At 35.4% G+C, this 27,902-nt stretch overlaps 3 protein-coding genes across 12 annotated transcripts; all 3 read left to right on the top strand.

Annotated features, from left to right (window-relative positions):
- Nucleotides 1-482: 482 nt before the first annotated feature.
- LOC129791250 (uncharacterized) lies at nt 483-7,067 on the top strand. The gene is made up of 11 exons (XM_055829317.1): nt 483-1,084; nt 1,175-1,290; nt 1,365-1,491; nt 1,559-1,682; nt 1,761-2,136; nt 4,114-4,246; nt 4,322-4,564; nt 4,642-4,765; nt 5,291-6,171; nt 6,725-6,884; nt 6,949-7,067. Exons 1-9 carry the CDS (start codon nt 1,012-1,014, stop codon nt 5,676-5,678), a joined length of 1,704 nt encoding a protein of 567 aa, XP_055685292.1. The 5' UTR covers nt 483-1,011; the 3' UTR covers nt 5,679-6,171; nt 6,725-6,884; nt 6,949-7,067.
- Nucleotides 7,068-7,802: 735 nt separating this feature from the next.
- On the top strand, nt 7,803-9,095 carry LOC129791247 (alpha-tocopherol transfer protein-like). Its single transcript, XM_055829316.1, has 4 exons — nt 7,803-7,991; nt 8,066-8,216; nt 8,289-8,593; nt 8,775-9,095. Exons 1-4 carry the CDS (start codon nt 7,803-7,805, stop codon nt 9,093-9,095), a joined length of 966 nt encoding a protein of 321 aa, XP_055685291.1.
- A 1,103-nt stretch (nt 9,096-10,198) lies between these two features.
- LOC129790072 (adenylate cyclase type 3) lies at nt 10,199-27,767 on the top strand. 10 transcript variants are annotated; one of them, XM_055827278.1, is made up of 21 exons: nt 10,240-10,440; nt 10,533-10,715; nt 16,369-16,770; nt 16,849-17,014; nt 17,270-17,429; nt 19,198-19,347; nt 19,444-19,493; nt 21,133-21,201; nt 21,277-21,388; nt 21,461-21,588; nt 21,702-21,860; nt 23,116-23,254; nt 23,330-23,446; nt 23,523-23,635; nt 23,704-23,862; nt 23,937-24,024; nt 24,103-24,219; nt 24,285-24,471; nt 24,536-24,608; nt 25,062-25,626; nt 25,693-27,767. In XM_055827278.1, exons 3-21 carry the CDS (start codon nt 16,545-16,547, stop codon nt 26,260-26,262), a joined length of 3,348 nt encoding a protein of 1,115 aa, XP_055683253.1. In that variant the 5' UTR covers nt 10,240-10,440; nt 10,533-10,715; nt 16,369-16,544; the 3' UTR covers nt 26,263-27,767. The 10 variants fall into 10 exon arrangements, with proteins under 10 accessions (XP_055683252.1, XP_055683251.1, XP_055683248.1 ...); XM_055827277.1 differs by lacking the exon at nt 10,533-10,715 and having other exon boundaries at nt 10,199-10,248; XM_055827276.1 differs by having other exon boundaries at nt 10,216-10,608.
- Nucleotides 27,768-27,902: the final 135 nt, after the last annotated feature.

Here is a 27,902-nt window from a genome sequence, read left to right as displayed (position 1 = left end):
GTGCCCAAAGTTCATTAAAAAATAATTTTAGTCTAATTAATTTCCCAAAAATTAGGTAAAAAAATTACATCTGTCTGTTTTTTAATATTATCATTTTTTTATTTGTCCAAACTTCAATTAAATAAAAAAGAACTTTGGAACTCTCGACATTCAACTATAAAAATACAAATTTAGAGAAAAAAAATCCTTGGCTTAAAAACAAAGGAAACCTCAAATTTTTATCACACATAAAACATTTTTTAATTTAATATGAATTCTTATTAACAAAACAAGGCTAGTAAGTCAAAATGTGTGACGCAAATAGCTTCAACAAGAAAGAAAATATAGGAGCTACTTAAAATATTTTTTTTTTTCAGGAATTTCAACCCTTTTATTTCAGAAAATCCTTCTTATAATTTATTCAACATTTTCCATTGATTACCGATTTGATTTCTAAATTTATAATAAAAACTTTTACATTTTCTCAATTGAATAGAATACATTCCCAACATAAATCGGAAATATTTTTAATCTTTAATGTTTTTTTTTAGTACTTCAACTATAATAATTTTACATTGTTCTTCGATCTTGCAAGGAAATACAATAAAAATTACCCATAGAACAGATTAACTGTCAATTTCATATGTATGGGGAGATTAATTAAGATTTTCCAGCGAATTAAATTATTACAACACATACATGAGAGAGATAATCTTAAGAAAAAAAGGCGGGAAAATTTTTCCTTCTGGATTGCTGTGAAACAATATTCTCAACATCAACTCTCAGCTCAGCTGCCACGGATTAGTCACAAAATCACAGTCCTCGTGAAATGTGTGCTTGTGAAGTTCTTTGTGGAAAATTGTGGATCGCATGAGGAAGTTTTAATTGCTAAAAGGAAAAGTGGGAAAAATTTTGTCTATCTACGGACTCGTCAGTAGGAGTGTGTTGAATGCAAATTTTACTTCCTGCTTTTTTGTGTGCGTGGAAAAAATATTTTTTTTTTTTCAATCTTCCCGTTTGTGGAGCAGAAAGATGCTGGAAAAAGTGATCACGTTGAGTGTGGATCAATTGAAATGTTTCGATGAGTTGCGATTGAAGCTTCAAGGTTTGAGAGCACAACGAAAAGCGACATTTTTTTTTGCAAATCTGTTGACAAAACTTCTAATACACAATAATATATTCTTATCAATTCTAGATTGCCCCCTACTCGTAATTCGCACTGACAATGAATTCCTATATAAATTCCTCTGTCTCATGAATTGGGATATTGAGAAAACATTCGAGCGAATTGTAGCATTTTACAAATTTAGGGTAATTTTTTTTAATTGGGAGATTTTGGTTTTGAAAAGAATTTTTCTTTAATTTTTTTTAAATTAAAATCACAGAAAGATAATGCAAAGTACTTCCTCTTTGGCCCAATTAGTCTCCTGGAAAAGATGATAAAGACAAATGCTAAATTTCTTCTCGATAAACCTGATAGATATGGACGATGGGTCTACGTTATAAAAGTTGGTGAGTTGAAAAGCTCTAAAAAGAAGCTGGAACAGACATTAATTTGTTGATCTTAAATTTTGTACAGCACGATACGTGGGTGCAAATAATGTCTATGAAATAGCACAATTGGACGATTTGTGGTTTTCTGCAATTATCGATCATCCAAATACGATTAAGAATGGCGTATCCGTCTTAATTGATGCCAAAGAGTATAACCATTTTCCATCTTAAATATATGTAATTAAATGAAGAATAATATTTCAAATACTTTCCTTAAATTCTTGCAGTGTCCCTCTGAGATTGGTTTCATGGATAACACCAAAGCATTCGAAAATAATGTCACAAAAATCCGAGATTGCACCTCTTCGTATCACATATCACATTGTGAATTCATCGAAAGCTCTGAATATTGGTGTTAAATTGGTATTCCCTTTTCTTTCGGCCGATGCCAAAAAGACGATTCACTTTCATTACTCGGACTGGGATTCGCTACACCAATGGATTGGAAAAGAAGTCCTCCCAGTGGAGTACGGAGGTGTTGTAACACAATTGGACTATGAAAAGCTAAGGGAAAAGATTTATAACAATGAGGATAAAATACTCGAAAATATGACACATGGCTTTGTGGATCCTGAACCTGAGAATTGGGATAACAGATGCTCGTGATGCCATTTATGCCGAAGGAGCTGCAAAGAATTCCTCAGAGATTTGTTCGGAATTTGTTTTTCATACAATAAAAGTCCATTTTATTTTATTTGTCTTTACGAAATCTTTTCTACAAGCACCTGCCCTTTCTTTCCCATGGGGGATTTTCTCTTGTGGATTATTTGCTTTTTTTTAGCTAATCTTTTTTCTGAATTCCATTGGGGGAAGGTGTATAGAGCTGTTTGATGGGGAAATGTTTACTTTTTAATTTTAGATGGGCTGTATACTAAAACCGCTTTCCTTCCGTAATTTATTTTAAAATTATTATAAATCATTTTGTACATTCATTGTGTTGTTCTATAGTAGTTGTTGGGTGCTTTGAAATTTTAAAATTCAAGAATGATTAAATGTCTCCTTTGTGTTGAAGCATTTAATGAGACGTGTTTTAAGTCATATAGCAGTTTCAATTGATTTATTAATGAAGATGAAGAATTCTTTAAGAAAGAGTGGGGTTACAAAATCTAAAGAATGTGATACAAAGAAAACAAGAACTATATCAAACAAAGTTAATGTTGAACTCCACTTTCTGGGCTTTCGTGCTTTTCTACACTCTTACAAATTCCATGAAATGCTTTTTTGCTTTGCTAACTTTTATTATGCAAGTCAAATTTTAATACATACATATACATATATGTACTTACTTAATTTCTTTGTTTTTTTAAGGCAAAAACATTTACTTTCTTTTGCCAATTACACATAACACTCAGTTTGAATTATTTTACATTCTTCACTCTGTGTACTGATGTCGAAAGTTTTATTTATAAGAGGGATTTCTTTAAACAATTCTAACGTCCATTAAGGACTATTTATTAAAGTCTTATTGTAAAATATTTTATTGTATCCTAACTTTATTTATTTGAACATTTAAGTAACATTTTATTACAACATTTATACGTAGAGAAATTTTTATTTTAGTGTCTTATGGTACTTATTGAGAGCTTTAAAGCTTTTCATTCATACCATACACTTTATTGTGAGCAGTGTGAGCATAAAAACCAATAAGTATATGTAAGTAGATATATACCTACAGATTCTAAGTGAATATTAAATTTCCATTACGCACCATCATACAAAATTAATTACAAAATTAACCAATAATTACATCTGCAAATTCCAGTTTATTTGACGAAAATTCAATGTTACTCTATTTATTTGCATATCAGCATGAAGAGCGTGTTACACGACATAGTGATAGTTGGTTCTGCCTTTTCTGCCCATACACATTGTTTTCTACCTCTTATCGCGGAAAATTAGCATAAATCGACATATCGCACCTGAAAAGTGGTAAAGGGGTATTCGGCATGGATCATTAAATAATGAACAGGTACAAAAATCTCACAAAAGTTAAAGCAAATTTATTTAAATGAGCTTTAATCAAATAACCACGTTCAAACGTACACCTAGTACGCCTAAATCCACATCTACCGCACATTGCAAACACAAAATACAATTAACAATTTCTCAACTTGCTCAAAGCACAAAAAAGTTGGTATAATGTTTAATGAGAGAGATTGGGAGAGAGAAAAAAAATATATGTACATAGGTAGGTAGATGAAACTCGCGCAGAAATGCGATATTTTCCAGTGCAAGTATCTATCTACCTACATTTATAAATTACATAGCACAGTGAAGCATGTTGATTATGTGAGTCCTTCGGATTGAATGCTATTATAATGGAAAACAAGCTGGGAACTTTAAGCACTGCCAGTTACACGATCGCAGTTTAATTTTTCATTCTTAACTCTCTGTTTGCCTACTCTCTCTCTCTGTGTTGAGAGTAAAATCGTAGTTTTTTGCTGTTTGTTCGCTCACCTGTTCCGTGCTGTAATCGCAGGTGATCGCTTGCCATTGAGTGAGGAGTATGACAGTGTCCAAGAATCTCTCAGCGTGAACGTAGAGTTATAAAACTTTTGTGAAGCTGTGTAATTGAATTTTTTTTTAAAGAAAATGCCTGAAGAAAGTTTGATACCATTTAAGGGCAAGACTAATATTTATGGGATGGAATTTGATATTCCATTCACACGTATTGAGCTGGAATGTATCGATCATATGAGGAAATTAATAAGAAGTAAGTTACCAGAAATTTTTCTTTCTTACTCTGATCATTCATTTGATAGAAAAAAAATAATAATTTTCTCTTCAGCATATCCCCTCCTTGTGATTCGCTTAGATGATAACTTCCTGGCGCGCTTCCTCAATTGGAGTGGCTGGAATGTGGACAAGGCTTTCGAGAAAATGCTAACATTCTACAAGTTTCGCAAAGAAAATGCAAAGTACACCCCCTTTGCTCCACTCTCCGACTATGAGAACTTCATCAAGAGCAATTGTTTAGTAATGCTGGACCAGAGGGATCGCAATGGCCGTAGAGTCTACATCTGCCGTATTGGTTAGTTCTAATCTCGTATGCAAACATGATCATCACCAGTTGAAGGTGATTGCTTACTTTTTTTTTGTCTCTCACAGCACGATACTTGATGGCGAGGAGTATATACGAGGTGTCGCATTTAGATGATCTGTGGTTTGAGTGTGTTCTCGATGAACCTGAAACTCAAAAGAATGGCGTATCTGTTATTATGGATGTTAAAGGGTGAATTTTATTCATATCAAGATAACACCAAAATTATATATAACTACCGCAACATGATTTTCCATTCCCCTGCTGATTCACCTCACGCAAAAATAACTCATTTTCATTCTAATTTCATAACTACACCATATGTACATCATTTCTAATTATCATATCATGTAACACTTTTAGTCTTTAATTTTTTTTTATTTTACTCAATGGGGCACTATATCAATGATTAGTATATTTTTTTTGTTGAATAAAATCAGTAAAATTCAAATTTATTCTAAATTTCTAAGGAAAAAAATCATTATGCATTCCACGATGACATAAACCTTCCAAGGTCATCTTTAGATCTCTTAGAAAATTAAATAATACTTATTAACTGAAGTCTCATCTTGATGAACGTGCTAAATCGAGATTATGTACAAGCGTAAAATAAGAATTACAATACTACCAAGAATCATCGCTTTTTTAATTCAATGAATGATTTTACTAAACGTTTTTAATTTTTTTAATAATAAAATGTTTTTGTTTTTCTTTTAGAATGCCACTTTCTCTTCTCAAGTGGTTAACGCCGAAACATTCGAGCGTAATGACAAGAAAAGCAGATGTAGCTCCTTTAGCCATCTACTACCATGTGGTTAATTCGTCTGGACTTATGAAGGTGATTATGCCCGTGATCTTTCAATTCATGTCACCTGAAACACGCGAACGTGTATTCTTCCACTATGACGATTGGCCTTCATTGCACAAGTTCATCGATCCGGAAACTCTACCACCCGAATACGGTGGCACGAAAGAGTTGGACTATGAGAATCTCAGGCGGCTCCTCTACGACCGAGAGGACTTCCTCTTGGAGTACATGACGCATGGCTTCGTAGATCCTGAACCGGAAAATTGGGATCATCAGCTCTGTGATGTGGCACGATAGTGTGCAATTTGTCATCAATCACCTCCACTCCTGGATCATAAAACTCATAATGCGGGATTGAATGTCTCTGTTTGCCATGCGCTTGCGCTCAATTAGTATTTTCACATGTGAAGTGACTGTGAGAGGAGAGAGTTTTCCCACTTTTCACGAGGATGGCCCTGCTCAATCGATAGCCGGCAACAAGAAAAATTTTTCCTCTGTGTCTCTCAGCTAGTGCTACTTCAGACGCGGCAACCACTGCAGCTCTCTCGGGTTTTCTCACGATTTTTCCTCAATTTTCCCATCCCATTGTGTTCTGTCTCTATTTCCCGTTCTCGTCACACAAGAAAAGTAATAAGAAAATTCTTCAGTTTTGCCAATAGAGTGCTTTTATAGTGAAAATATCATTCTTTGTGAGAAAAAAAAATTAAAAAATATACATAATTTTTTTATTGAAAAAAAAAAAACTCCTCTTCGTATACTCGATGACGATGGTTATTCTGGTGGAATAAATGTTCGTAAATTTGCCTTGAAAATATATGTTTTTTGCTCTCTTTGATTTTCCCCCACAGGGAAAATCCTTTGACGCTTGACTTTCAATGTTTGCACGCAAAAGGGTTTTTAATTGAGATGAATGGAATTAATTTTTCTCAATAGAGAATTACAATCATGTATCAACATTTTTATTTATAATTCATGTTGAAAAATAAATTAACAAAAAAAAAATACAAGAAAGTAATATGGTTGCAGAGACATAAGTTAATTTGGCATATGGCCAGTCTTTCTAAAAAATCTCTATCTCTTACAGTCGTGCTCTCGTGGTAGGACCGTCGTCAAAATGACTTCTCCGCGGTAAAACGGCTTCAGAATGAGGAATTTTGCCTTCGCAGTGGGACAATTAGTATCCTACCTTTCCAATAGTACTAATTGTCCCACTGCAAAGGCAAAATTCCTCATTCTGAAGCCGTTTTACCGCGGAGAAGTCATTTTGACGACGGTCCTACCACGAGAGCACGACTGTACTTACATATCTCTATAATCCCATTCTCTATCTATAATACTCTCAGACTAATTTCGTAAATACGCCATGCACGTTGGAGAATCTTCCTGATGGGAATTGATTGGGAAATTAACAATTTAAACTCCTCCGCCCTAACCTACGTTGTTCCTCCGTGAACCAATCTGTACGTACATCGTGAAATTCGAGGCGAGTCAATAGAATTGAAGGTGAGGCAAATTCACGAATTTTTGATATAAATAGACGCTAAAGTGAGAAGGAGTTTTGTTGTAGACGCAGTCAAATAAATAATCAAATTCTGTGTACAATTCTTACTCTCTGTGAGAGAAAGTGCAATAAATTGCGATAGTTTACTTTACAATATATACCTCTTCAATGGATGTGAGAGGAGGTAAATAGTGCTTAAAAATATGGTGTCGAATCCTTCGGCAACGTCGTCCAAGATGCTTCACAGTGCCTCCGACCAAATGTTCCCCACCAGTCTCCCTCAAACAGGCATCTTAAATGACTTGCCAGCAAATAATAATTTGGGTAAGTATACATATGATCCTTAAAAATTAAAAAACTCACGGAGAAATTAAAACTTTTAATTTCTCCTTAAATTCATGAATTCTCTTTTAATCACAATTTTAATGAATTTTTAGCATTCAAACTTAGAAAATCTCTCATACATTTTATTAAGGTTTTTATCGATTGAATTAACAATTGATTCATCAAGCACAAGTATAATAAAATTGAGAAATACAAAAAATAACCCTTTGAAGTGAAGGAAAATCGTCGGAATAGCGGTCGGGAAAAGGGGGCAAGAAAAACGCAACTTTTTCCTAGAGCCTGAGGATGAATACAAACTATTCGAAACGTCGCTGAATGCAGAAAACGATTTTCCTTCACATCAACATTTACGGTCGTTAATTCTTATCTACATAACCCTTTGAAATTCTTAAAGAATTTTTTGTGTGAAAAAAATCTTATACTCAACGGTACCATGTGCTTTAATTTAGTTTATATTTTACAAACACATCCCACATGCAATTGATATTTATTTAAAAAAAAAATAACTAACCCACCACCCACAACAATAAAGACTCACAGTGTCTTTCATAAAAATACCTACTTTATTCACAGAAATGGAATGGCGTGAAAAGGCTGAAAAAGAACTGGGAGAATCACATGAGATCTCCCAAAATGCAATAAAACAATTCAGACACTTACTGAGGATAAATCGGGAGAATGTACCATTTGGATGGCGTGATGATGCGTTCCTGCTGCGTTTTCTGCGCGCCAAAAAGTTTGACGTCGACAAGGCATATCGCATGGTAAAAGCTTCGACAAATTGTGCTCTTTATTATGATGAGAATTGCATGGGTTTATTTTTTATTATTTTTTGTAGACTCTAAAGTACTTCCGGATGAAGCAACAGTCACCACAGATCTTTAGGGTGTTTCCGCCTTCAGATGTACGACACATTCTTGAAATGCAAATGCAGTATATGATTCCCTTGAGGGATCCCTGTGGTAGACAAGTATTCATCTTCCGTGTAGGTGAGAAAGTTACATAAATGTAACCTTTTATTAAATTATTCATTTGTACATTTTTTATTAAAATTTATGCAGACAAATGTGATCCATATCGGTGTTCAGTTGAAAATGTCTTCCGCACAAATGTTTTGAGTCTCGAGAGTGTCGTAAAGAGCTCAGAAACACAAATAGCGGGCATTGTCGTTCTACTGGATATGGCCGGAGTGAGCTTAAGTCACAGTCGCTTCCTATCACCACAATTTGCTCGATACACCGTAGAAGTGGTCCAAGATGCCTTCCCTCTACGTTTTAAGGCATTTCATATTCTTCATGAGCCTTTCTACTTTGATGCAATTCTCGCTGTTCTGAAGCCATTCTTGCGAGAAAAGATCCGAAAAAGGGTGAGTTTTTACGCTAAGAGTCTCATATTCATATCCATAAGACGAAAATGTATGAAAATCTGCTTCGTTGTAAAAGATAATCCTTACATTTAAGTACAGCAATATTTCGATTCATCAAAGAATATTATCCTCATTTTTTTGTATGGGATTGTTTGTGTAATAAATTTCCGTTGCTCGGCAGATTTTCTTACATGGCAGCGATTTGGCGTCACTCTATCGATTTATTCCACAAGAAATCCTTCCGGCGGAATATGGAGGCCTTCAGCCGCCTTTCGACAACACCATGTGGCGCCAGCAAATCCTCAATGACGAGGTATATTACAAAAATCTGGAAAATTATCAAATCCAGGAGGATAATTCTACAAGCAAGATTGAGGTGTGTTCGCATATGTATGAGCAAGCTGTTGAAGATTTTGACGATGAAACGGAAGACAGTGAATTTGAGGATGCCACATATTTCCTGGATGATCCACCCAGCAGCAGTGAGAAATTGACACTCTAAAACGATTTTTTATGGTATCGTGTTCCACTGCTAAAATATTGTCCAATTCACTAAACCAATTGCAAACTCCGCCAATTTTTATACTTGAGCTTTTACCTGGAAATCGCACGCAATCGTGCTATTTTTTTCGCTTCAATCGTGACGCCAAACAATTGCAATAGCGTTACAGTGAAGTGGAGCTGAGCTTGAGGCGGCTATGGGGGGCGGGAGTTAATTGTTATCGGCACAAAATGCAAGAAGCGAGTGGAAATGTTGAGAAAATTCATCGAGAAATTATCAACAAAGATATATACGAGAGTGGAAATCGCGTGAATATTTAAATCAATTGTGCAAAATAGCGACCTTACACTCAAACTGAAAGTGCAAAAAAAATTCTTTTATCTTTACATTTTCTTGCTATTGAGATGAAGAAGATAAATATATTTTCTATGAGCAATATTGTGGCGTTTTTCTGACTGACTGAGTGGGATTATTCGTATTGATTTCACGCCTCTCAATATGATTCTCATCAATTTTTCAGGCGTCAGTGGTGCATCAATTGATCAATTAATGAGTTTTTCACTCAAAAGTCAATCTACTCTGCAAGTACTCGTGAGTTTTCATTTATCTCTATTTTCTCTCGCTCTATGAATTCTCCGTAACACTCTCCATTTATCATCAATTTTTCACACATTTATTTGTTCTTCTCTATAGATGAAAATTACTTACACTATACATTTTCACTCACGTGAAAAAGCAATTCAGAATTTTTAAATTTAATTTTAAAATCTCTTGAATGTATTCAGAAAGAGATTTTTTTTAACATCCTTGTTTGTTACATTTAGAAATTCTTTCAAAAATTTGTCGTTGAATATGAAAAAAAAATCTTTAGAATCTTTTCTAATTTTAAAGAACAAAGCTAAAAAAAAATATATGCATCACTATTACCAACAATAGTTTGTATGGCAATTTTCTCAAGTAAATGGAAAATCAATTTCCCCTCTTTTTACTCACGCGGGAAAGCTTAATTTTCTCTCGAGTCCTCTCTGCACTCTCAAATCTCCCTGAGAGGAAACTCGTGCAGTGTGAGAGAAAACTCACTACGAGACCCATTTTGTCGTGAGAAAAGCCCCTCGAAATCAGTCAGTGAGAGAGTGTCCTGTGAAAAGCTTCTGTGAGCTCCTTTCAGTGTGCAACAAACCATAAGATTTCCCATGCAAAGTTACACATAGATTACTGCAAAGTTTTCCTTTTTATGTTCCTTCCGCAAACCTCCAATAACTTTTCACCTCTATTTCATGTACCCACGAAATATCAGTGTGTGACCCCAATTGTTCCCTGCACCTCCTCAGTGTTGTAGAGAGAAGTACGAGTGCAAAAGTGTATAGAAAAAAAAATTTGTAGTAGATCGACAGGAAAAGCTCACGGAGAAAGTTGCGTTTTTTTTCTATCGGACAGACGTGTGGAGTGAAATTAAGTGGCTGCCATTTGGGGCAAAAAAGTGAAGAAATAATTTGGATTTTTAGCTTCACCGGTGCGATTTTTTGACCCCAAAAAGTGCACTAAAAATGGTGATTGGTTGGAAAAGTTAATGACATGTGTATTGGTGGAGTTGCCTGCACAATTTTCAATCAGAAAGTGGTGTGCAGAATGGAAAAACTTTCCCCACAAATTTCCAGCTTTTTCCTCCAAGACGCGATTGTAGAGACACATGTTTCAAGTTCAACTATCTTTATTATAATGACAAGGATGTGGCGCCTATAGCGCCACCTATCTACATACGTCACATCTCCCCCTTCAAGCTTCTTCTTTCCTTCTTCCTTTCCCATAAAATAAAAAAAAGAATAAAAGAATTGCTTTCTACATGAAAAAATAAATAAACTTCATAATGACTCATAGATCCAATCTCACTGGCCTCCTAATTGGTCTTCCATATCTTGAACGAGGTGTTCCTGGCGCCTCTGCTGCTTGTTGATGAATAGGACTCCCATCTGACTGAGGTGCTGTAGCTTCCGGAACAGGAACTATTTCAATAAGGCAACCTCCACCATCCTCTGTGTCCATTTTCTCTTCAACTTTGGTAGGATGAATGTACTTTGCATTCCTTCGAATTCTTCTCCCATCATCAAGATCAATGTGATACGATCGGTCCGTAAACTTCTGATAAATCTTCCCAAACTTCCAGGAACCAGATATTTCTTTTACACGTACACGCTCTCCCGGATTGAAAGGTTTGTGAGCTCTTGCAGCGGTTCCACGGTCTGAATTCATCTTCTGCTTTTGTCGAGCTTCCTGCAACACCTTGTTTTGATCATCACATTCCTTTGACGTGCATCTCTGAAAAGAGAGGGGATTCCGCAACTTTCTTCCGCATAGACGTTCTCCCACCGATTTGAGTTCATTTCCTGGGGTAACTCTTGACATTAGCAACGCCATACGAATATCTTGTCGATCCTCCTTGCACTTTTTAATCATCTTTTTCGCGGTTTGCACATACCTTTCAGCCAATCCGTTGGATCGAGGGTAATACGGACTTGAAATCACATGAGTAAATCCCCACTCTGATGCAAATTGGCTAAACTCTCTGGAGGAATATTGTGGTCCTCCATCGGAATGCACTTGCTCGGGAATACCCCAATCGGAAAACTTCTCTTTGAGGAATGCTATGACTGCTTCCGATGACGTTGTGCTCAGTTTTCGAAAATCAAAATATCCACTGAACGAATCTGCCAAAAGCACATAATCCACTCCGTCCAGCACAAAGAGATCAGTAGCCACGATTTGGAAAGGGACTTGTGGCACTTCCTTCATTTTCAATTCTTCCCTGGGGGGCAAATTTTGATATTTTTGACAAATAGGGCATTTGCTTACCATCTCCGAGACTTCTTCGTTCATTCTTGGCCAGTACACAAACTCTCGGGCCCTGCGAAGACAATTCTGAATTCCCCAATGTCCATTGTGTATCTGCTTAAGCACAGTTTGTCTCTCTGAGGGTGGAACTATGCATCTATCGCCTTTGAAAATCAATCCTTCCGCAAGCGAAATCTCATCTCTGCAAGCAAAATATGGACGAATCACTTTTGGGACTTCTTTCTGATTCTCTGGCCAGCCCCTGAGAACGCACTTCCACAGCACTTGCATTTCTACATCAGTTTCTGTCGCTTTTTGGAACCTAGCTTTTGCATCACCCTGCAAACACAATGTGAGAAGCACTTCGCATTCTTCCGGACTGTCATCTGGTAAGTTCTCCGAATCCCTACTCAAAGCATCCGCCAGAGGAATATCCTTACCCCTCTTGTATATCACTGTTGGATTATATGGCTTCACATCGTAGATGATTCTGCGCAGTCTCGGTGGGGCTTGACTGAGGGATTTCTTGAAGATGCTCTCCAGTGGTTTGTGATCAGATTCAATCATCAGCTTCTTTCCCCACACCATATCATGGAATTTTGTACATGCAAATCTTATGGCTCCAGCTTCCTTTTCGATTTGTGGCCAGTTTTGCTGACTGGCTGTCAGAGACTTTGAAGCATATGCTATTGGGTGACCATTCTGCAACAACACTGCCCCGAACGCTTTTGACGAGCTGTCCACCGATAGGGTCACGTCCTGATTCACATCGTAATATTGCAACACTGGTGCACTGACAAGGCATTCTATCACTTTTCTAAAAGCCTCTTTCTGCTCATGTTCCCAGTGCCACACGACATCCTTCTTCAGTAGTTCCCGCAAAGGGCTCGTAATTTCTGCGAGATTTGGAATAAATTTCCCCAAATAGTTCACAGCTCCCAGGAGTCTCTGCAAAGTTTCTTTGTCCTGCGGAACCCGGAGATTTTTGATGGCCTCCACTTTATCTGGATCAATCTCCAAACCTCTCTCCGAGAACAAGTGACCCAGAAACTTGACTTTGGGCTGGTTGAATTCACATTTATCTTTGTTTAGCTTCAACCCATTGCTGGCCAGAATTTGCACGACTGTTTTGGTGAGATCCGCCAGCTGTTCGGGAGTTTCTGTGTGAATTAGAACATCATCCATTGAAACTTCCACTCCATTCAGATGACCCAACATGTTTTCCATAATTTGCTGGTATATTTCTGGAGCCGAGGCTAGCCCAAATGGAAGTCGCAGGCATTCATATCGGCCCCACGGAGTGGTGAATGTGAGAATCTTGGTCGTTTTCTCTGAAACCTTCAATTGCCAAAACCCCTTGGTGCAATCCAGTTTGGTGAAACATTTGCTTCCGGAGATTCTAGCTACAATTTCATCAAGAGTTCTTAGTGGGTAATGTCTTCTCTTAATATTCTTATTCACATCAACCAAATCAATGCAAACTCGATACTTGCCATCTTTCTTGACTATCACAAGCGGTGACACCATTTCGCGGGCCTCTGTGCAAGGGCGGATCACTTCCATTCGCACCATCTTGTCAATCTCTGCCTTTACATCTTCTCTTGCTGCATGAGGAATGTTCCTTGGCTTGTGAATCTGCCAGGTAGGTTTTTCACAGAGATCAACATCATACACAAAATTCTTCAAACACCCAAGCCCTTTGAAAATTTCTTCTTTAACCTCACTCACTTTTTTGATGATGTTTGCTCTCATTGATGTGTTGCCGTCGATAACTGGCGTGCAGTTCTTGTCTATCACTTGGAAAATGATGTTCACAGATTTGTCTCGGACGGAGCAACTCAGCTTCACTTTTCCGATGACATCAATGGTGCCTCCGTCGTATGATATGAGTCTCTTCACTTGTGATTTATCCAATTTCGAAATTCCAAGACTTCTCACTACTTTCCATGGCAAAACACAACACTCCGCTCCTGTATCAATCTTGACACTGAATTTCTTCCCATTGTATGCCAATTCTTCCATCCAATCTTGCGAGTTGATGCCACTGATTGAGAAGATTTTCAACTCCTCCACATTGACTTCTTCTTTAGGATCTTCCTCCGTTATCTCATTAATCTTTCGCCGCGACCTACAAGCATCCTTAACGTGACCTCGGAATCCACATTTTGCACACTTCTTGTTAAAAGCGGGACATTTCTTCGGGCCATGTTTCGTGAGGCATCTGCGGCAATCAAACTCTTCCTCCTTTTTGTCTTTTGGCTTGGGGCCGGAAGTGCCGGAAGCGATTGCGTCAATCTGCTGGCTCTCATCCTTCATCGAATCCATTTCTTTAACCTGGCGCGTAGCTTGTTCAAAAGCTTGGCAGGTGCTGATAGTCTCCTGCAAAGTGGGATTACGTGCCGCAAGAAGTTTTTCCTTGAGTTTTTCAGAATGCAATCCGGAAACAATCTTATCGCGAATGAGCCTGTCTACAACTGCTGATGGATAGTCACACTTCTTTACTTGTACTCTGACTCTCGTGAGGAACCCATCAAATGTCTCCCCGGCTTCTTGACGCATACGGAAGAATTGGTTGGACTCAAAAATTTCATTAGCCTGCGGCACAAAATATCTTCGAAACTTCTCCAAAATGGCGTTTTTGTCCTCCTTTTGGGACTTGCTCAAATCGAACGTCTCGAAAATTTTCCTCACGCCAGGACCCAATGTTGACATTAGGATTGCTGCTTGCACGGGCTTGGGCATTTTATCAATCTCAATAGCCTGGCCGTACCAGTAAAAATCTGATTCAAAGTCCATCCAGGTTATGTGCATATCTTTGCCCACTACAAGATGCCCTGGCTGCTTCACTCCAATAACTTTATGCTCTGCCATGATTTATGCTCTTCTTGACTTATTCCTTTAATAACTTTGCTAATTTTATTGAATTTATCTCCAAAACGCTGCCACCATGTAGAGACACATGTTTCAAGTTCAACTATCTTTATTATAATGACAAGGATGTGGCGCCTATAGCGCCACCTATCTACATACGTCACAGCGATGTCGCTTTTCTTTCTTCGGGGCGGGTGAAAATTTCCCGTCTCCCCATTTGGGTGGGAAAAGTTCGTCGCTCTGTTATTCACCTGCATGGAATGTATTTAGGGTGGAAAGAGGGTGCAAAAGAAAGTTGAAGAATTTGGATGGGGAGGCAGACAGAAGGGAGCAAACACGTACCTCATCTACCCACCTCCCTCGCAGTTCCCGTATTTTCATGCTCCAAACACCTCCGTAAATTGATCAAATTTGGGAATATTAAAATTACAAAATATATACATAAATTCATTATCCAATAATCTCGCGCGAAATATTTCACCGCAATACATATCAATCAAATTTTGTAAAGGGCTTTCATCTCACCTTCTGTATTTCCATGATTTCCATGGTAGCCTATTCCTCTTTAAATCGATTTGGTCAAGGTTGTGTCATAGTTCTTACTTCTAGTGTTCTCCTGTGGCTTAGATATGATACATTATCCCATTTCGTGTCACACTTGTCTTTTGAAACTTCCATCTAGGAAGGATGCATATTATTTTTTTTGTATCCCCCCAGGATGCATTTTCTATATAAAATGAAATGAAAAAATATACTTTACGAATTGCGGAAACAAGATGTAGATAGTATATAGGTACATCATGACAAGAATTGTAAATTTTTCCTACATATCCCGGAAGACATAAAAGAATAAAATAGGATATCTCGTGTAATAAAATTTCCTTTTTCCTTTATAAAAGCGTTTTTGAGATTAATGTCAGCTTTTAAATGTTCTCAATAAGTTAGACAAGTTTACTTAAGCATTAATCATGATTTTTTTGTAGAGAAATTTTCTTTAATTAAGTTTTGTAAAGGATGAGAGAGAGAGAGAACGAAGGGGAGAATTTTTGTTCTTGATAAGCAAGCTAACACATTTTATAGCAATGTAGACTTTGAAATGGAAAGAAAAATTCTTGACAATAAAAACCAAATACTTTACTATGAAAGTATCCACCCACATCTTATATTATTAATTTTTTTTTATATGGATACCTACCAACGTTATTTAATGATGGAATGAAATATTCTTATTTTTTTTAATTATGTTAGGCTTATTCTATATAACTATACTAACATATACATATCAAACATTTATGCCACTCTTAATGATTAAGGAATGAGAATTTTTTTCTGGTCCCCCTACGTATATTTTTTAGAGAATTATACAAAAATCTCATCAAATTTAATGTCACGAGGGTCATGAGTTTAAAAAAAAATCCGCAATTTATATTTTTTCCATCTTAAATCAACTTGATCTACATTTGTTGTCCCTAAATCAAAATAAATTTCTATTTTTAAAAAAAGAAACTCTCCACAGTGATGCGATATTATTATGTCTTTTCACATTATTTTTTTTTTTTGATCCGCCACACAGAGAAGGATTCAGCGAGAAAACTGTGTAGTAGAATATTGGACTCATCTCTGTCAGTGAATGGAGATGGATAAATGAGGTGGTGTCACGAAGATCTATAAAAAAGTAGATGATGATAATGGAGAATCGTGTGGAGTGCAAAAGTGAGTGCAAGAAGTGACATTGGTCAGGGGATAGCTATGGGTAAGGCAATGGGGGATGAACATGGTAAATCGCCAATGGAGGCGAAGAGTCAGCAGAACATTGCGTCGGATATTTTGCTACCGGATAGTGTTCTTGACAAATTGTACCAGAATTATTCCATCAAGCAGAAACGCAGTGGACTCATTTGCTTCCTCTTTACGTCAATCCTATTTGACCTGTGGGCCATAGCAATACCACAGGGGCAGACCTACGGGAGTTTAGGTAAAGCGAACCAATTTGGATTTTGTCAGTTGGTTGGGACGTTGAATTTTATCCCATTTCTCTCCTTTTCACATACAGGATGTATCTGTCTGTTCCTCATTTCAAATGTGATTCTCCTTGTGGTGCTGGTACTCGGTGGGAAATTCAAGGATAACATTTGGAAAGTCGCGCCATATCTCGGATGGACTTTTGCCTTCCTCCAACTCGCCCTTCATCTAATACTCAAAGATAACCTTATACCTAAGTAAGTTTTCCAAAAAGTCCACTCCCCCCATGATAACGCCTAATCTCGATTTATGATCTCCATTGCTAATTCTAAAGAGTGACAATATACCGTGAGACTTTCCTTTGTATATATACCATCTCTAATGGCAAAATCAATAATCAATGAGATTCTATATCGCGTGTACTTTCCATCATCCCACACCACATGCCTCAGCGGAGACTAAGAATAATGTGGACTGAATACTAAATCTTGTGCTTTCTGCGGTGCTTTCAGGGATTGTCTGGGATGGGTGATGCTCCTCAATTTCCTCGTCTATATCATCCTACCGGTGCCCATGAAATATCACCTAATCTTTTTTGGTATTGCTACCTTCTTCATGTATATTGGAATAATTATGGGTTTGGCACAAGTGGATTCCTTCTTCTGGAAGCAGGTATGTCTTTGAAAATTTTACAAATTTTCTTCAAAACTGAAATAAAAAGCTTTTTTTTCTCCAATATTAAAATTTTTTTTTTTTTAAATTACTTTTAATTATTGATATAGAAATGAATTAATAAATAGAGGAAGTAGAGGAAATACGATACTCTATTTTGGCTATTTTAAATAGAAATGACAAAATAAGTGAAAGAAAATGCAAGTTACATGAAAAAGAAGATTGTAACTCTACCCATGTACATCTACTGACACGGTGGCCAGTGAATGGGGGTTGGGCTCATCAGTACCGGTCAACGTGAATACTGTGAATTAATTAGAACCTTAATCGATTGGTAGTCACGTCACACTAGGCGGAGCACGTAATTCACTCTTTGCTTTGTGAAATGATGCAAATTGTAATTAAAACAAACTGCCCTGTGGGATCATAAAAAGGCCCCACAACACTCATCACGGCTGACTGGACATTGATTTTTTTTCTGTATATAAACTCCCTTTTTGCTATCTGAAGTCACATTTTTTGGCTCATTTTTCATTTTTGCGTTGTAGCTCAAATTTCACCTTCTGCCGGGAGATGTCTGTTAATCCCTGTGATTTAAATTGTGCTATTTGAATTCTGAATTGTGTGAAAGTTAAGAGAATTGTGGCCAACAAACGTGCTTGGAATGAACTAAAAATATTCTCAACAACTTCACGTGGAAGAAAATCGATAAATTTCACAAATCTCTTTTTTGATTAATAGGACGAGAGAGTAGATAGTAAGAACTCTAGACCCCAAAAATTTTGTGTTATAATCATATTTTTATTGTTTTCCTTAACATAAAAATATTTTTTTTTACTACAAAGTTATGTTTGCTAAAGGGAGAGAATTTAAACGTACCTTTTAAAGTAACGAATAAAACTGTTTGATTTTTATATAATCCCAATAAAAACTGGGCTACCTATCATTTAAGGAAATAAAAAACCTACGTCTAAACTTCCTGTTGTTACCAATGGAATGTTGATATTCATAAAACATATGCGAATAACACCCTACAACTAAAGCACCTAATTCTATTTAAACTTATGATCTTGCACTTAAAAGAACGCGTTAGAGTTGCATCGGTCAGTTGGGTAATTTATTACAAATTTAATTACATACAAAGCATACAAAGAGGGTTACAAAGCTCTAACGTGTTAGCTGGGAAGCATGCAAAATATACCAAACATCCCGGTTATTTATCAATTGAGAGCCACAAATTAAGATTTATGAGAGCAAAACGCAATTTGGCGTGAGAACTTTAAATCTTCTTTCTACATAGACAAGCACTATCAAAATAAATATCATTCACCATTTATTACACCTATTAAAGATTTGATAAAGTTCACTCGAGCGCAATTACATGGTTTGTGGTGGGAATATTGTATCTGCGAATTGATGATTCCTCCTGTGATAGTCTGAATTTCTTCTCTATTTATTTATTCTAAGTATATTCCTGTTTTATATGCACAATCATTTTAAAAAAATCCACACATAGTTAAAGCTATATAAAATACATCTATACAAATAAAATATCTCCACTATTATTAATTGGCAGACAAGTGGATGTAAATTTAAGAAAAAAATCATCTCAGATCAACATCAAATTTTCTTAATGTATCTACTTTTAACAAATTAAGGCCAATTAATTTTATAAAAAATATTAGGTTTTTTTTTTAATTAGGAATATTTTTATTTTAAATTTTCACAAACTTTGTAAAGTTAAAATCTTATTTATGTATCTTTTCAGCAATTGGTTAATATGATATTTATTGTTGGCGCCACACTTGTGGGACTCTTGTGCTACCATTTAGGTGAAATCAAGCAACGACGCGCCTTCTTGGAGGCCAAGAAAAGCCTCGAAGTGAAGATGCTTATTGAGGAGGAGTCCGCTGAGCAGGTAAAATCGATAAACAGTAAATAATGCCACTCAATTAATTCAATCATTCGTCATTGGATTATTTCTTTTGCATTGTGGGGACTCACGCAAAAATAGGAGCGACTCCTTCTTTCCGTTCTTCCTTCTCACGTGGCAGTGAAAATGAGGTACAAATTCAATTATTTTCTTCCTCCCCCCTTTGCCTCACAATCGAGATGAAATTCTTTCACGGGGATTACTATTTTGGCTCTCTCTCAGTCTGTGAGAAAAGCACCTTTGAATAATATTCTGTGGTGCTTTCATGGAAATGAAATTTTCCTCTGAATAGAGAATAAAATTTGCATTTTGCTCTATACAAAAAAACACACTTTTTTATGTTGATATACCTTTATATAATTTATGTTAACTTTCAAAATTGAAATTAAAGTTCGAGTTAAAAATTTTAAAACATGATCAAAAAATAGATTTTCTCCTTGCATTCTTTATTCCTAAGTTACCCAGCAAACAAACTAAATGTACATAAGAATTAAAAAAAATTGCAAATATTCTTCGTTGACTAAAAGTTTAATCTAGAATGACTAAATTTAAAGTTTTCTTCAAATATTTACACAAACAACTTAGGAAAACCTGATTAATTTTATCATCTCAAGCTCTCAGTAATGAGCTTTCAGGACACAATTAACCACGTACGTATGTATGTATGAACATTATGTATTAGCATTCATTAAAAAAGAGATCCTAGCAAGTGAAAATGGGTCAATATATTTTCCTTTTCATTCACTCCTGCGCGTAATGAAAAATACACAAACTTTTATTTTAACTCTAAATTCATTATTAACAGAATGATGCTGTGGCATCTCTAAATAATAGAGATGAATTCTGGGACAAATCCATATAATTCTGCTATATACTTCCTTTTGTTTTTAAATAAATATATATTTGTTTTGATAAATTATTCATAAAGTTGATGAATGAGTACATAATACGTATATATGTACATATGTACATATATGTTTTACATTTATATCACCTACACATGCGGTATTATATACTACAGATATGTGCTAAATTCTTAATCAGTTCAATACCAGCAAAGCAATTTTATGGCAGAGTTATCTTAAAAAAAACGTTACGCAATTATAGTGTATTGTAAGCGAATTACTGCACAACAATACGATAATTTTATGCATTAATGTATTCAATCCACAATATAAACAGACACAAAAAAAATTAGTTTTAAATTAGACATTTTGTTATTATTTTTAATTGAAAATATTGAATAGCGTAGAAGTGAGAGTTCTCAGTTTTTAAATATTAAATGTACTGGTAAGCTGACCAAGCTTACGAGAGCCGTGTTTCTTTCAGTGTATACCAATTTTGTGAGAGCAAACTAGAGCGTAAATTAATTTAAAAGAAACACAGCTAAAATATCGTAAAGAATAAAAAAAAACTTATCTATTTTTCTATAAAGTTAAGGACGACTGATTTATAAAATAAATGATATATTTCTTATATTTTAACTTACATGCTATTTTTGCATGTGAGCATATACAATAAAAGGATTAAAGTGGATTTAAAAGGAGAAAACAATATAATCCCAATATTTGAGGGATTATAATTCTTGAATATATTTACTCATTTGTTTCTTAATTCAGCAAAAATAAAGTCTACTACCATAATACAAAATGGTTAATTAAACACCCCCCAAGAAAGAATTTCACTCCCGAACAGATCTTTACACTCTTTCCCTTGTACGGAGAGGTATTTTACTTCCTTTTTTGCTTATGTAAAACAAATTGAATTTAGGCAGGATTTGGGATGCACAGATTCGGAGCAATTCAAGAAAATTTATATGAGTCGCCATGAAAATGTGAGGTAAATTGAATTAATTAGGAAGGATGCTGATGGAAGGTGTTTTTCTTACGCATTTTCTGTCTCACCCCCATGTAGCATTTTGTATGCCGACATCGTGGGTTTCACGGCGATTTCCTCAACGTACTCAGCTCAGGATCTCGTAAAAATGCTCAATGAGCTTTTTGCACGATTTGATCGGCTGGCAGATGTAAAGATGAATTTTTTCACACCCTATTACTCTTTAGTGGGGTTGCTGAGTTGTTCTTTTTTCTCTTCTTAGAAATACCAGCAGCTTCGAATTAAAATTCTGGGTGATTGTTACTATTGCATCTGCGGGGCCCCCGAGGAAATTGCCAATCATGCCCAACTGTGCGTCTACATGGGGCTGTCCATGGTGAAAGCCATAAAGTGAGTGGTGCAATTATCGATATTAAGCGTGTATTGAATTGCTTTGTCGTTTTATTGGACAACCGTGCCCAAATATCACAATGGCCCACTCGGGGGACTTTTCCATATTGCAGATACGTTCAGCAGAAAACACAATCGCCCGTGGACATGAGAGTAGGCATTCACACTGGAGCTGTTCTTGCTGGTATCCTGGGTCAGCGTCAGTGGCAGTTCGATGTGTATTCGAAGGATGTTGAATTGGCCAATAAAATGGAATCCAGTGGAATGGCTGGGTGAGTGTCTCTCATTTTTCAACCACTCCCACTCTTGCCCTCTTGACTATCTTATCCACACAAGAAGACCCATATTTGTTAGGGGACAATTTCATGCACAAAAAAAAGAAAAAGCAATTTTTCATAAAATATCTTTTTCATCGTCTTTATTGCGAGTTCTGTGACGTGTGAACAATATTCTCTATTCTATGGCCTCTTAAGCGTAACTTTCCAACATTTACTCAATCGAAAATCATCTGTGAAATAGATTTAGGAATAATAACATTTATTTTTATTTACTCTCAAATGTTGTCTTTCGTGTCTTAAAAATTCGTTAAATCATCCCTCACTTATTTTATTAATTAATAAAATAATTAAATCTCATTCACTTCAAATATTACAAAGTGAGCTAAAATAAAATGGCTTGTATTCATTAATTTATTCAATGAAAATGAAAAACACGTACATAGGTATGATTTTTTATTAAACTCTTTGAAATTCTGGTTTAAATGTACTTCGATGTTTTTTTCCTATTGTAAATTCAACTATTTTTAGATGTGTATTTTTTATTACAAAGCACTAAAATGAAAACAATTTTATAAATAAAAGCTTTCATATGAATATAGCATAAAAGTATTGGAATTGATTCCTAATAAAAATTTAAAAGATATGATTCAACTGATTTTTATCTCTTAATTAATTAAAAATAAAACCAAAAATTCGAATGATCAATTAAAATTTAAAAATTTCTCCTCTGTAATTTTTAAAGAGACAATTTTAACAAAAAAAACATGTTTCGCAGTTATGCATTTTTATGAATATTTATTGTTATCCGCTTTCAGTTCAAACTTATCGTATACAAAAAATCATTGATTATTCCCAAATCACTGACCAAATATTTTTCTACTGTTACATAAATACACCGCAGTTTAGCATGCACGTAGCTAAAAAAAAAGTAGTTTTTTAAAATGAGAATTTTTTTTTCATTTAATAATTCCTTTAATAAACAGAAAGTGAGTAATTTAATTTCCTCCTCAATCACCATGTGTTCAACTTTTTAATGCGATTTTAGAAGTTGATGTTGATTTATAACACTTTCATATAAAAAACATAACTTCGTTTAACATTCAATTTTAAATACCTATTTCAATAAAATTAAGTAAAATACTTACAATATTACAGAGCTGAAAGAATTCTTACAGAAGTGAATGAAGAGCACTTATAAGTTAATCTTACTTTATTTTCCGTGCATTCAATGATATTTTTTTATTTACAGTCGAGTTCACATCAGTGAGAAAACTTTTAAATTCCTCAACGGGGAGTTTGAAGTGGAGCCAGCTTATGGGGAGAAGAGAGAAGAAGCATTGAGGATTGCAGGACTAAAAACGTATTTCATAACTAAAGTTCTGAAACCCGTGAGTTTATCAACGTATTATAAACAGTCAAAGTTTCTCATGTTTATATTCTCTCTATATTCTCGCTTCATATAGTTCGTTCCTACGATCAGCGAAGAGAAGAATGGAACAACGAAATTAGGCGATATGAAACAAATGTCTCTGGAATCGGATGCACTCTCAGATACACTTCAGGAAGATGACCAGACCAAGGTACCCAGACGTAAATATAATAATTCAAATGGAATATATTTTAATTGCATTATGTTTTCAAACTGAATATTATCAGGCTAACGTTGCACAAGATAGTCACGATGTGTCACCCATATCGGAGGACAAGCAGAAGGAAGAGGATTACAAGTCCAGGCTACAGAAGGAGTTAGTTAGTCGCGATGGACATGGGTAAGCTATCATCATGGGTAAATTACCCAAAAATTCCATTTAATTATTCCTCAACTTTTATTTTCCAGGGATTTGTCTAAGCACACGAATTTTTTGTTAACATTTCGCAATAAGAACCATGAGGCAGCATATTCAGCGTACAGAGAACCATATTCAGCAGTGCCACTTCTTGCATGCCTTGTCGTGTACTTTTTAGGCATTACTTATTATCCCGTGGTGCTTCCAAAGTTAGTAATGGAACCCCATTCCCCCGATTGCCACTTCCACCTAAATTTAATTGAAATTCCTCTCAAACTTTCAGAACTGCTCTCCATTTTACACTAACTCTGGCGCCATTCCCCCTCATCTTCCCATTAGTCTTCATTTCCGTGGGGGAGAGCTTTTTCCTTGTAAGTTTTTCTCTCATTTAAAATATTCACTGAAGCATCAGGATGGAGCTGAAAAATCATATAATGCTGAACTTTCAGATTTTCCCCGAGTGGATTGTGAATATCAGCAGAAAATTCAATGATCAAATATGGCTACGGAGAACTGCAGCAATCCTTGTTGTACTCATCATTGTACTCATGAATTTTCTTGACATGGTATGTTTCTATGTGCTATGATACAATTAAAATCACTGATTAATATTGAAAAAAAACATTCTTAGGTTTTCCTAACGTGCACGGATAATAACAACAATTTTCTAAATGAAACTCTCCACCAAAGTAATCAAGATGAAGAAGCAAACTTTCCATCCTACTTCACAAACTATGCCGTCTTAATACTCATCGGTACATCTATATTAGCACAAATCTCCCATGTTATCAAAATATTGCTGGTAATTGCAAGTACAGGTGAGATTTTGAGTTATGCAATTCATAAATACCCCGAGAGGTACAAAATTTTCTCATATTCCAGCTCTCTTCTGCTCTACAAATATATTTATTATGGAGACAGAATTCCAGAGAGAACAGACTACATCATGGACAGTGTGAGTATATATGTATATTCCCAAGGAAACTATCATGTATATAGTTTGAAAATGTTATCAGGGATATTTCCAGAGTTGACCTAAAAATCAACTTCCCTGGAAAATTATTGCTTTGCAATCTTTACAAAGAATTCACGAAAAGCAATAACTTCTTGTACTATGTATACTCAATTTATTTAATCAAAGTGAGAGGTGCCTGAGGAAGTAATTAAGTGAAGTAGGATAAAGCACAACTATCCGTATTGAATTTTCCAAGGAATTTCCAATTGATGCGATACCATTTTGGTAATGATGATGCCTCCAACGCTCTTTTTCATTGATTGAAATGAAATATGAAATTGTTTTGATAATTTAATTTTATCAAGTCTAAATAAATTATTTAACATTTAAAAATACGTTAAAAGGAGATTCTAGTGAATGGTTTATTTCATTTTTGGTTTTCATTCAATGCAGCGAACTTCCATTGCGGTTTGTGATCTCCGCACAATTGACTGCAATTGCGGTAAGTTTGGCAATTTTGGCGAGACACTTTGATCGTGAGGATCGCGTAATATTTATGTGGAAGATCGAAGTTGAAGAAGCCAAGGAGAAAGCCAGCGACATGAGACAACGAAATGAGCAACTTGTGTACAACATCCTCCCTGTTCACGTAGCAGCTCATTTCATGGGGAATCGGAAGCGCTCTCATGATGATCTCTACTCCCAGAGTTATGCCGAAGTGGGTGTTTTATTTGCCAGCATTCCCAATTTTTCGGATTTCTACTCTGAGGAGACGGTCAACAATCAGGGCCTCGAGTGTCTTCGCTTCCTCAATGAAGTCATATCAGATTTTGACGCCCTATTAGAATTGCCACAGTTTCAAGATATCATCAAAATTAAAACAATCGGATCCACTTACATGGCAGCCAGTGGACTTAATCCACAACGTCAGGTGCAACCTGATGATCCAATTGTCGTACGATGGGCTCACTTTGGTCTGCTGGTAGAATTTGCCCTAGAACTGAAGAAGACCTTACAGGTAAAATTTTATTTATTGAACTTACTGGGTATATTTTAATTCATTGAAAATTAATTGCGCTTACAGGGCATCAATGAGCAATCTTTCAATCATTTCGTTCTTAAAATGGGAGTGAATCATGGACCTATAACGGCTGGTGTAATTGGCGCCAGGAAGCCACATTACGATATCTGGGGCAATACGGTTAACGTTGCATCCAGAATGGAGAGCACTGGAAAAGCTGGAGCAATACAAATAACGGAAGAGACCACGCATATCCTTCAGATGTTTGGTTACACCTTTGAGCAGCGTGGCCTTGTTGCTGTGAAGGGTAAAGGTCAGTTAATGACATACTATCTCCAAGGCAAGTCTACCAGACCCACTGCAACACCTGTTGAACTCACAAATGGCTTCGTGGCACCTCCACCCACGCAGCCCGATAATGTGACCGTGGAAGTGACCGAGACTGCGGAGAAACCCGACACTGAGGGACCCAAAGTAGCCAATGCCATCAAAGAAGATGACACTCAACCGAGGGAGATACTTAGCAATATATTAAATTCAGCAACGTCCGAAGAGGAAAATCTCGAACCAGACGCTAGGACGCCTCTGCTAACAGACACCAATAAGACCATCATAAAGCAGGGTGACACATAGGAAGGAGAGGTAGTTATTAGTGAGTAAAGTGAACCAATGTATGGAACAATCAATATCCTATTGATGATATTTTCTGTTCATTTTCACCATCCATGATAAATGAAATGATACCTACCTTTTTTTTTACTACAGTGTGACTTTAAAAAATTGTATCGAAAGCATATTTTTTTTAAATTTTGAAATTTTCGAATAATTTTTGGATCTTAAAAATCTCTTTCTTATGTCTTTTGCACAAGAAATTTTGATTAAAAATTTAATTTTCTTCCTAGAAAAGCAAATATTTTATGAATTGTATAAAAAATTTTTTGAATGCATTTTTAGATCTTAACAAATAATTTTTAATTAGAAAATTAATATAATATGGCGATTTTTTTAGCAGACTCTTGTTCAGATAACGTTGATGAGCGTATTAATATGAGAATGACTCAATTTTTAGCCTTCGAATTAATTCTTAATAATGGTGATGTTATGAAGAAAATATTTAAGGATTAGGATTATAAAATTATGTAGTCTCTAAAATATTTCTTTAGTCTTCACAAACTTCCCTCCACTTTCCACACACACACACACACATACACAAAATACACGCAATTTGTAAAGATCATAAAAGATCAAAAAGGCTTTAATTACTTATTGATAGAAATTTTCACATACATATATCGGGATTTATAAAATTCATCACGATATATGGGACTTTATTATTTACAAACCACATTTTATGCTCTCTCAATAAGCTATTTTTGTACATTTTTTCCTCCATCAATGAATTTGGACGTGAAAAACAAACCAACAAAGGAGCAAATTGAAAAGGGAATATTTGAAAATTTCTTCAAATTAGTGATAATTTTGCGAAACATCTTCTAGAATAGTAAATAAATTATAGAATTAATGTGTCGACAAGTTATATTTATAGATTCAATGGGGATTATTTAGCACGTAGTGACAAAAGTCATAAAATCATATTTATGGCACGAATGATGAAGGGAATAATGTATTTTTTTTTCAATGAAAAGTTCATTTTCCAAGAAAAAAAAGGCCGTCACTCCTTGCTACTTAATATTCAATGAATAATAATAAGAAAAAAAAATATAGTTGAAAATTCACCACCGAAATAATCCTGAAAAAAAACTTATCCACTGAACCTGCGAACAACCGAATAAATTTTAGAAAGGAAAACAATTTTCCCAAAAAGAAATAAAAATCGAGGGGTTTTGTATGTGAAAGAGCTTTTATAAAAAAAAAACAAAATTAAGTAATTTTTGCCAAATTCTACGTACATTTTCGCACAATGTATTTCACGATGAAAACATTTTATGAAAAAAAAAATCGAATTTACAATGGGATACTCCTTATAAGGAAAATTCTGAAAATCTTTGTATGTGTTTCACTACAGCAAAATAGTTTTTTTTTATTTAAAATCAATATTAGAGAAACCCCCGATGAGTAAAAAAATAGAGAGAAAGTTATAAGAGAAAAAAAGTAGAAAACTTAACCCTAAAACAAAACTAAAAGATTATAATAGTAAAAAAAAACAAAGACAAAAATATAGAGAAAAAAAAGAATGCAAAAAATGTGTTTTCCTCACATTGTAATTTATCCTCTTTTGCAAATCACTCTAGGTAATTGTCCGAAAATCAGTC

This window comes from Lutzomyia longipalpis, chromosome 2 (genome assembly GCF_024334085.1).
Source record: "Lutzomyia longipalpis isolate SR_M1_2022 chromosome 2, ASM2433408v1".
NCBI lineage: Eukaryota > Metazoa > Arthropoda > Insecta > Diptera > Psychodidae > Lutzomyia > Lutzomyia longipalpis.
The sequence above is the reverse complement of the archived record's forward strand: the minus strand, read 5'-3'. Positions and strand labels throughout refer to the sequence as shown.